This window comes from Oncorhynchus kisutch, linkage group LG2 (genome assembly GCF_002021735.2).
Source record: "Oncorhynchus kisutch isolate 150728-3 linkage group LG2, Okis_V2, whole genome shotgun sequence".
NCBI lineage: Eukaryota > Metazoa > Chordata > Actinopteri > Salmoniformes > Salmonidae > Oncorhynchus > Oncorhynchus kisutch.
In genome coordinates, this window is record NC_034175.2 from 47,310,523 (window position 1) to 47,321,744 (window position 11,222).

The 11,222-nt window shown below is 42.8% G+C and overlaps 1 protein-coding gene across 1 annotated transcript in view; it reads left to right on the forward strand.

Annotated features, from left to right (window-relative positions):
* Positions 1-10,643, forward strand: part of LOC109867401 (activin receptor type-2A) — a 49,341-nt gene extending 38,698 nt beyond the window's left edge. Inside the window, exons 5-11 of the mRNA XM_020456550.2 lie at positions 2,850-2,993; positions 4,347-4,490; positions 4,793-4,938; positions 5,172-5,286; positions 5,519-5,657; positions 6,592-6,722; positions 7,355-10,643. Coding sequence (XP_020312139.1) covers positions 2,850-2,993; positions 4,347-4,490; positions 4,793-4,938; positions 5,172-5,286; positions 5,519-5,657; positions 6,592-6,722; positions 7,355-7,549 — 1,014 coding nt within the window. The 3' untranslated portion in view covers positions 7,550-10,643. The remainder of the gene's footprint in view (positions 1-2,849; positions 2,994-4,346; positions 4,491-4,792; positions 4,939-5,171; positions 5,287-5,518; positions 5,658-6,591; positions 6,723-7,354) is intronic.
* The last annotated feature ends 579 nt before the right edge of the window (positions 10,644-11,222 follow it).

Below are 11,222 nucleotides of genomic sequence, written 5' to 3' on the forward strand. Positions count from 1 at the left end.
GCCTTAGCCGTGAGTACTGCCACTCACTCACTTCACCCCTATTGCCTTAGCCGTGAGTACTGTTACTCACTCACTTCACCCCTATTGCCTTAGCCGTGAGTACTGTTAGTCACTCACTTCACCCCTATTGCCTTTAGCCAGTTGTGTGTGAATGGTGTAGGAATGAATTGGCTGGCGCTTCAATATGATGGTTTTGTAACGGGGTGTAAAGTAAAGAGAAATAGAAAGCTTTCTCAGGCAGACAGGCGGCCTAATGGACTCTCAGACGCTGTCGTGACTTGAAAACTTGGCTGCAGGTGAGCAGTGGAACTCACGGTTGACTGGTTACTCATTCCAGATGTTGCTTTGTAAAAATGTCCCACTCCTGTTGTTCGCCTCCACAGCTTCCAGTGAACTGAATTGAGGTCAGTTGAAGGCATGGTTGACTCCCAGGACAAACCATGGTGTCCCTGATCCTAGGTCAGGTCATAACAAGGAGAGGAGTGGTGTTATATCCTTGGTCCATAGGTCATCAGCTCAATTGTCATTTATTTTGCCACTCTCTGTGCATCCATGTCTCTCATGCTGGAAATGTTGTTTTCTTTCCTTAACTAGCACGCCTTTCATATTATGATAGAGGTAAGAGAAGTCTCTCTCATTCAGCAATTGGCTACAATCTGTTCACTGAGGACTGTTTATTGGTTGGATTTGTTTTTGCATCTCTTATGAATATGATTTATCATATCCCTCAAGCCTGAGCCTGCCACCTCCTCAAATACACTATCCATTTCTATTTCAGTTGTAACGGCGCACTGTATTTTACTTTCCTTAATGGTGTTTTATAGTGCACGGATATATGTTAAATCCACTGTCCTGCTTGGGATTCTGCAGCAGAGTCGAAGTGCATGGACCGATGCCTCAGTGGTTGGAACGCAAGAGACCGAGCATGCTATGAATGCAGCCAAAGAACGTGATGGTGAATTAATTGATATGGTGGCTAATATCAATGTGGGGTGGAAGGGAGAGGTGGGAGAATGGTGGCTAAGAACACACACAGACACAAAGTTATAGGCTTCTTAAATATAAAATCACCAAATAACCATTTTGAACAGAAACAAACCACCACCTGCTGGTATGCTTTATAACTAAGTCAGTACAAGGATAACCATTATCAATATCTTGTAAACAACAGTATTGATTTGCCTGTTGAAGACAAAAGAATGACTCATAAAGATGATAAATGTTAGCCTCTCCGCCCTGTCCCAGCCTACAGGGACAACTGGACCATAAAATTGCATTGTTTTCATTTTTAGCAGTGCCTGTGCAATGATTGACACTTGAGAGAATGGAAATGTAAACATGACCTTGAACATTGTGAACGCAGCTGGAGGTGCAGGGTGTAGCTGGATTTAGACCTGAGCTGCATGCTTTAGGCCAAGCCTATACATCCTTCCCTATATGTTTCCCTCTTTCACTTGGTGTCCCTCCTCCTTCCTGTTCCACCTTTTGCTGTCATTAATCAGTGTATTCTTTGTTCCCTTCCCATTGTGGCTGTACACATACAGTAGCAATGTGCATGCAGGCCATTATGTGTACACCCCATGGGGAAAGACAACCATTCTGTATAGATATAGAGGTTCACTGCTTTCCTTGCTGTTCAACTCAACCATTAGAGGACAAATAAGGAACACAATATTATTATGTGACCTGCAGGCTGTAGATATTGTGGTCCTTCAGGTCTGTGAGTGAGTTAGGTAGCAGCAGAGATGTTCTGCTTTGATAAGAGGCCCAGAAACTCACCACCCCACACAGACAGTTTACACGGGAAACAGACCATCGCTTCTGCTGACAAATGTTTTTTAGCTGATGGAAAAGGTCACCATAGGCCTATAGGTCCTGGTCAGAATCATTCACACACACAGCCATATGACCACCCCACCTACACCTCCGGACATAAACCCATAGGTTCAACATACAATAGTCTGTAGACCTACACCACATTCTGTAGACACATAAAGGTCATGCTCAGTCGGTATTGCGACCAGAACACCCCGGTCTGTCATCAACATCATAAGCCTGCCTTTGTAGTTCTCTTCCTTGATGGAATCAAGGTAAAGGTCTCTCTTTAGTACTGTCTGGAGCTATGAAGGATATGTCTATAACACATGATCTATGGGTAGCACAGACCAGAGATGTATAGACATGAAAGGCCCAGACTAGTCCATGTGAACTCCTAGTTCCAGATCAGGAACTGTAGTCCCATTACTTTACCTCAAACTAGAAAATCAACCCACCTCTGTTATCTTTCAAAGGGGCTATTGACGCACCTGGACTGGTAGATCCTTTTTTACACTACTGAGCCAAACCGAGCCAGAAAGAACAATGTGAAAAGAAAATAGCCTAGCCAGCACGGTACGGTTTGACCCTGCCCTTTAGTGTGAATCAGGTACTAGATTCCTTGCAGACCAGGACTGTGCATCCTTGTTGATTAATTACGTGCTGCAGTAGTCAGTCAGTCAGAGTAGTCCGTCCCCTGCTACTCTACATTAAGTAGGTCAGGCCTCATCCAGTAGTCCAGAGAGGAGACAGAGGTTGGTGATTAAGTTTAACAAGCTCACCACTTCCCTAGCCCCCATAAGCCCCTTCTGTCAAAGCTTCATAGCGCCCAGCCCAGCAGCTGCTCTAAAGTTTCCCTTTTCTTTGACTTGAGGTTATGGCCCAACCATTGACGCTGCTACACTGCAGCCATTTTGTATCTTACTTCTTTAGTCACTGTAGTTTGCCGATATGTAAAGCGTTGCACTTGATGCTTGGCCTCTGTGTAATAAACAGTGAGGTTGATGTGTCTTTTTCTCTCCTCTCCTTTGTAGGACCCAGGGCCCATGCCCCCTTCCCCCATCCTGGGTCAGAAGCCATTGCAGTTGATTGAGATCAAAGCCAGGGGGCGCTTCGGCTGCGTGTGGAAGGCTCAGCTACTCAATGATTATGTGGCTGTCAAAATCTTCCCCATTCAGGTACAGTACTGTTAGCCACTAACTAACCACCTGCAGCAGAATGCAGGGCTAGGGGAGGGTGGCTTTCCCTGCTTTTTTGGGAGAGAGAGGAGAGCGTCGTCCGCCTTAAAGTTCCAGGCCCTTACTAATCCTCCTGGGCTGACCAGCCCTTTAGCTTAGAGGCCAATCACTAAACCCACAGTGGCCTCGATTGACCACTAAGCACTAACTAACATAATGACAGAACATGCATACAGTAAGGTCCATAATTATTAATACAATTGCTCAGAGAAAAATATTTAGTTTAACAAGTAATGCCAAATATATATATATTTTTAATGACAGGTCAAAAGAGCTCTATTTTCATCATGCATAGCACCAGTACTATGGTCACTCCAGGCGGTACTATGGTCAGATGACTTGAAAATAGAGTTCTTAGACCACACGCACCAGTGGTAGGTTTGGTGTCGAAAAACAGATGGATATGCAGAAAAGAACCTCATACCTACTGTAAAATATGGTGGTGGATCTTTGATGTTATGGGGCTACTTCCACTGGTCCAGGAGACATTGTTAAGGTCAACGGCATCATGAACTTTACCAAGTACCAGAAGATTTTAGACCTGGTTACCTCTGCCAGGAGACTGAAACTTGGCTGCAAGTGGATCTTCCACCACGCCGATAACTCTTAAGCACACATCAAAATCCCCCAAAGGTTAATTGACCACAAAATCAACTTTTTGCAATGGCTAGCTCAGTCTCTGGACTTGAACCCCATTGAAACCCTGTGGTTTGAATTGAAGAGGGTCGTCCATAAGTGCAGACAAAGGATATCAAGGATCTTAAGATTCTGTATGGAGGAATGGTCTAAGATCACCCCAATGTGTTCTCCAATCTCATAAAACATTTTAGAAAAAGCCTCAGTATCGTTATCCCCACAATGTGAGGCTGCTGGATAATTGAAAAACAGGGGTGCCAATCATGTTGACCCCTATCTGTTTTAGATAGATCGTTTTTTGTATTACTTTTTAAACAAAATCTCTTTCTCTTAACAATTGTATTAGGATAAAAGGATATAATTTTCAAAAATAATTGAGCATACAATATAGCTCGATATTTGAATTATTTATTTATACTGTCTTTTTTGGAAAGAAGTGGAGGGCACTGAACCAAGTTGAGTCGAGGTGTAACTACAAAATGCAATCATGATTGAAAAGGAAATGTCGCAGCGCCCGCTCGTCTTTTTTGCTCATCTTTATCAAGGGGACCAATAATTTTAATGGGAGGGGGGGAGTCCAATACTCACTAGTTATACATTATACATGTTATACATTTCACTTTGTAGTGAATCTGTGGCCTTGTTTGTCATCCTCAGGACAAGCAGTCATGGCACAATGAGTATGAAATCTACAACCTGAGCGGGATGAGGCATGAGAACCTTCTCCACTTCCTCGGAGCAGAGAAGAGGGGCACCAACATGGACATAGAGCTGTGGCTGATCACAGCCTACCACGAGAAGGTACAGCCCCCCCTGCTGGCCAAAGGACCACAGCACAAACACAAAGCACATTCAGCTGAACTCATTCAATGTTCTCATGCTAGAATTTAACAATTATCCCAATAAACATGAAGAAAATGATGTTTCTTCCTAATTTTCAGAGAATACTTGAATGATTTTTTATCTATGTTGAATAAACATGCCCTCTAGTGGTTAGAAGTAGAACAATCAGCTGGCATTATGTCAGACTGTTGTGGCATGTTGAAGGTGAGGCACATTGCTAGGTGCTGTTATATTAACTGGCTGTATGCCTCCATTTCCAGGGCTCGTTGACAGACTATCTGAAGGCCAACGTGTTGTCATGGAACGAGCTGTGTCACATAGCCCAGACCATGTCCCGAGGCCTGGCTTACCTCCATGAAGACATTCCTGGTCTGAAGGATGGACACAAGCCTGCCATCGCTCACAGGTCAGCTCCCTGCTCTTCTATCTTCCCCAGTCACCTATCCTATCTATCCTCCATGTTCTTGTCTTCCAATAAACCTATTATATTATATTTGATTCTATACACGTCCTTCCTCCACAAACAAAATATCTCTGCTTCCAGATATTATATAATATTATTGTAAGTGATGGGTAGCTTTCCTCTCCCATGCTGTCTGTTGTCTCATTGGTGTGTTTCTGTTCTTCTGTGAGCCACAGGGACATCAAGAGTAAGAATATCCTTCTGAAGTCCAACCTGACGGCCTGCATCGCTGACTTTGGCCTGGCCCAGAGGTTTGAGGCTGGGAAATCAGCTGGGGACACGCACGGACAGGTGAGTGATGGGATGTAGGTTGTGGAGAGACTGTCTGATAGGTTCCATGATGTCAAAATGACTGGATCATTCTACATCATAGAATCCACTTCTCAATAGTTGTGCTTTGTATTGCCTGATGCCAAAATAGACACCGTATTCCACAATTGACTGTAAACTGTCCAAAACAAGCATGACCATTGATTTATATTGATATCGAACAAATCAGTGTGTGTTTGTCTATCATTTCCAGGTGGGCACCCGGAGGTACATGGCCCCTGAGGTCCTGGAGGGGGCGATCAACTTCCAGCGGGACTCATTCCTGAGGATAGACATGTATGCTCTGGGACTGGTGCTGTGGGAGCTGGCCGCACGCTGCAAGGCTGCCGACGGTAAGAGCACACTCCCTTGAAGGACCATACATTAGGGGTGACCAATCCTTCTCCTGGAGAGCACGATTCTCTTCCAACCCTACTCTCAGGCGAGCTACCCTACCGCAGGATTTAGTTCTAACTTTACACCTTGGCACCTTGATTAGCTGAATTAGGTGTGCAAGTGTAGGGCTGGAGCAGAAGCCTGTATACCCAGGAGCTCTCCAGGAGGATTGTCCTTTAATGCCATAGTACTACCATAGTCCTGGTCAAGGGCCACCACTGTCTAAGCAGGGGCCAGTCGGTTGTTATGGATTTTGTCTGTCTGGTTCCATGGAGCAGTAGTGACCTGGCCTAGCCTGGGTAGTTGTGTCGGTGGTCAGCATGTGGAACACTCTGTGGTTATCACTGGAGGTCAACTTGGAGTTAGAGCTTGGTCAGAGCAACTCACCGGCTCGGAGGGAGACCTCCACTGGTCAAGAGCTGTTATAGACTGGGTGGTTCGAGCCCTGAATGCTGATTGGCTGACAGCCAAGTTATATCAGACCGTATACCATGGGTATGACAAAACATGTATTTTTACTGCTGTAATTACGTTAGTAACCAGTTTATAATAGCAATAAGGCACCTTGAGGATTTGTGGTATATGGCCAATATACCATGGCTAAGGGCTGTATCCAGGCACTCTGCGTTGCATCGTGCATAAGAACAGCCCTTAGCCATGGTATATTGGCCATATACCACATCCCCTCGTGCCTTATTGCTTAATTAGACCACAGAAAGCATCAGCTCTGAATTCCTTATGAGAAACTCAGAGCACTGATTGAGTTGACCACTGATTTATGTTCTTTATTAGCTCAAAGAAACTATTGTTATATTGATTGCATTTTGTTTTGTGAATGGGTCACTGTGGTGTTGAGATGTGTGTGTAACATTGTGCTGTGTGTATGTTCAGGCCCAGTGGATGAGTACATGCTGCCGTTTGAGGAGGAGATTGGCCAGCACCCATCCCTGGAGGACATGCAGGACGTAGTGGTCCACAAAAAGCTGAGGCCCACGCTCAGGGAGTGCTGGCAGAAACACGCGGTGAGTAGATCATATACTCCATGTATCTTCATCTATAATGTGACTGAATGGGCAGTACAGTGACTACCACAAACTATCAAAACCCATCATCATGGAACAGTAAGGACATAGAGTACAGAGAAGCTCTGCTGAGCAGAAAAAATAGCACAAATACTGAACAGCTTTTGACATTAACATTAAAATGGGCTATTATAGCTCCATGTTAATTTCCCTGTATAAGCCTATCTCTTCCTGCCATGGCCCAGGCCACTGCTTACCTCACCTGTTTATGTCTTGACTACGTTTAGCTAAGACGGTTTGTCTGAATTCCGCTTGTCTGCAGAGCATCCTAACTCGAGCCCAATGCAGACACTTATTGATCGGAGAATGTGGCCTGATTTCTCTCCCCCCCAGTCTAGAAGATAGCGGCCATTTCTGAAATGTCTGCTGAGTAGCCTCCTTCTCACAGTTTCTGCACTATTAGTGTCTCCTATCGAATCTGTGGATCTGTAACAGTAGATTAGTTAAGCTAATAGTGTCTGGTCTCTGTCCACCATGCTGCCACACAGGCCTCGTTTGCTGTGTGTCATTGTGCCCTTGTGTTGCAGAGGGTAAACGTGTGTGTGCTAATGTGTGTGCTCTGTCCCTCCCAGGGTCTGACCATGCTGTGTGAGACAATCGAGGAATGCTGGGACCACGAGGCAGAGGCGCGCCTGTCGGCGGGGTGCGTAGAGGAGCGAGTGGTGCAGATGCAGCGCCTCAACAACGTCACTGCACCCGAGGAGATTGTCACAGTTGTCACCATGGTTACCAACGTGGACTACCCCCCTAAAGAGTCCAGCCTATGACTAGGCGTATGAGTTAACACAGGACAGGCGAACAGACCCCACAGAGACTCACCTCCATGAGCAGAGGGTCAAGACTCGTTCCACATCCGTCGCTGTGATTGTACACAAGGTGGCGGCAAAAATCACTCAGTGGACCTAGGTTCATGGAGAACTATCCAGGTCTGAATTGGTTCCTATTGTGTTTAGCTACAAGTGTGCCTAAAGACTTCCTCATGCCTGGGTCATTTTAAAATGGGAGGGCGTGATGGGAAAACAAACTAGCAATCATCTAGATCCCACACTGGACGCACCTTGACAATGGACAAAGTCATTTTAAAGTTGACCTTTTGGCTGATATTACAATTTTTTTGTAAAAGAAAGGATAACATACTTCCTGGACTGAATTCAGTTTTTCTCTAAGAAAAGAAGGAACAGGAGAGAAGAAGAATCCCGACACAAACACAGTTAATTTAATTTCAGTATAAAAAAGGGCAATTTGGTTTTTAAACACATTTGCTCTTTTTGTTTCTATGAATGACTATTGTAATGCCAATAAGAAACAGCTTCTGAATGTCTGTGTATCGCTGCTGTACATATATCAACAGAGAGAGAGAAAATAGCGTAATCAAGGTTATTTATCCGGACCTGCCTCACAGCATTTCTATAAAAATAACCGTCAACCTCTTGAGTCTCTTAACAAGGTATACCTCAGTTTCACATCATACAAATGATGTTTTCCTTCATAACACTAAAACCACTACAGGACATCGACATTCAGATGACATGTTTGGTATTGAAGCTTTTTCAAATGATGGAGTATGCCAACAAAAATGGCCATTCACAAATCAGTGTTTTTGCCTTGTTAAGTCCTTAGTTTGTGTATTTTATATGTTGCCCCAGCTATTCAAATGTGACTTTAAGCGTTGTTGTTTTACCAACATTTTTAGACCGTTTAAACATGTTGAGAAGAAAATCCCTGAAAATATGAATACATTAGAGAAAAAAATATTTTAAAAGCATTTCCCTTATTAGATTTGCAGTGTCCACAAAATATTTAAAATGCATGTTTTCCCCCCTTTTTTTCTATGTAAAAGTGTGTGACACTGGTGTCAGGTGTTCGAAACCCTCTATTGATTTTAAAATGAAATGTCTACAAACCGCTGTAACGGTATTGCTCTTTCTCCGTGCCCTGGTTGTAGTATTTTCTGTTTCTAATCTGCTATTTCCATCATATTTCAATACGTCTCAGGAAGCACACATTACTCTATGACCCCGTCCTCTCTGCTTTTAGGCGCTGACCGATTCTCGTGCCATTATTTTGGAGACATCTTAGTCAAGGGGTACCTACATGAGGTCTTTACAGCTGGTGTGGTTTTCAGGTAGATGTCCATATAGAGGGGTTATTCAGATCATGTCAGGTGTTCTACATTACTAAAGTAGCCATCATGATCAAATCTATATGTGTTCCCCTTCAATCTTGTATTCCCCATCACTAACAGCATGTCCACCACTTTGGCTATGTGCTCCTTAGACAAAACATACAAATATTAAAATGGCCAATTGCAGCTTTCAGATTCTAACCCGGAATATGTCCTGTTAGTAGTCCTATTGTACTCAAAACATTGGTGACTCAATTATATGCTTCTCACCATCAGACATATTTTGTTATAGCCTACCACATAACATTCAGGGATATAGTAACACTACGCTTTTACTCAGTTAACTGTATGCAATCAAAGTTGGGGCTGACAGTGGCTTCTTGCCATGGCACCAACTTTCAATCTCTATGTAGCGTTTGTTTTTTAATCAATGAAATCAGCTGTTTTTTGTTTATTCTCGGACTATAAACCCGCACATCCTCTCTGGCAATAACTGTATGCCATCTCAATAGTACAATGATATGTAAGTTATGGATTTAAAGTGGTCATTGCATCTGTAGGACTAAGCCTGTAGCTCGGAGGGTTTATTATTCTCACACTCACTGACATCTATGCTACTCTTGCTATTCCTCTCTAACCTGAGCCACTGATTCAGGAGTGTAGATATGGGGAGCCAACAACAGAGCAATCTTCAAAGCAGGGGAGACAGATTTGCAACTGCTGCCATTTTGGTATATACTTACTGTATTATCTGTAGCACTGATGCCAAGAAGGAAAGTCAAATCCAATCTTTATGTTTCCATATTTTCCATACTTAAAAAAAAAACACTGCTGCTGTGCAAATGCTCCATCTCACTAAACAGATGCTCTCCCTCTGGCCTCAGATGGTTTCTAGGTTTATTTTATGTAAAAAATATTTAAAAAATAGTACATTACTTGTTTCTATGACACCATTATGTTTCTATGGAGGCACACATTACATTTAGCCTACATTATACCCCCTTAAAAGCCAAACCCCTCTGACATTAGTAGATGACTGGATGGAAAATGCACAGTATGTACATATGAATGTTGTTTTAGATTGTGATTTTAGCATGATGTTGTTTTATATGGTCTCAAGGCAAAAAATGAATAAAAAATCCTTTCTATTGTTAATAATATTCACCCAAAATATTTTTGTTGTTTATTTTATATGTAATTGTATTTTACAATGGTTTTATTAATTTATGTCAAGGCCCAGACAATGCTAACTTCACTTTCAGAAGAAGTATTGTTATTATATATCTTTATGCTAGTAAAGACTCCCTGGATTGGCTCATAATTTACCTCAGAAAGACATCCTAGCTGTCACTCAACGTTCCCACAATATTGATCAGTGTTGAAGGCGAGTTGTATGGTGCAACCATAGACTTGTATAATTAACAATGTTGTGGGAATATGACCTGAGATTTGATCAGCTATGGCGTTTTTATTTTCTATGTTACGGTGACATTACTTTGTCATCACACAATAGAAATTGTGTCACTGTTAACTGAGGTTTGTGTAATCTACCGATATTCTCACCATAAGCATAAATGGCCATCTTACAATCAAAATAAACATGCCATCTTTTCCTTTGTTTTGCAAGTATTTAACAAACAGTTTCAGGGCTTGGTTGGAAGTGATTGTTAAATATTGTACAGAATAAATTGTATGCTATTTCTCCCACTAAAATAAAGTATAGTGACTGCTCTGAACAATGTGTACTGTCTGTTTTTGAGGTTCTGAGTATGAAAACACAGGTGCACTTACTCCCGAGTGGCGCAGCTGTCTAAGGCACTGCATCTCAGTGCTAGAGGCGTCACTACAGACCCTGGTTCGATTCCAGGGTGTATCACAACCGGCCGTCATTGGGAGTCCCATAGGGTGGCGCACAATTGGCCCAGCGTCGTCCGGGTTAGGTTTGGCCAGGGTAGGCCGTCATTGTAAATAATAATGTGTTCTTAACTGGCTTACCTAGTTAAACAAAGGTTAAATTAAAAAATATATTTATAAATTTTTTGTTGTTGTTGTAATATTCCTAGGCAGACAGGTTTCCTCCCACAATGTTAAAACTTCTTCAGGATCGGTGGGTCCCCTGTGGGATGGTTGAGCTAACGTAGGCTAACGCGTTTAGCATGAGGTTGTAAGTAACAAGACAATTTCCCAGGACATAGACATATCTGATATTGGCAGAAAGCTTAAATTCTTGTTAATCTAACTGCACTGTCAAATTTACAGTAGCTATTACAGTGAAATAATACCATGCTATTGTTTGAGGAGAGTGCAGTTTTGAA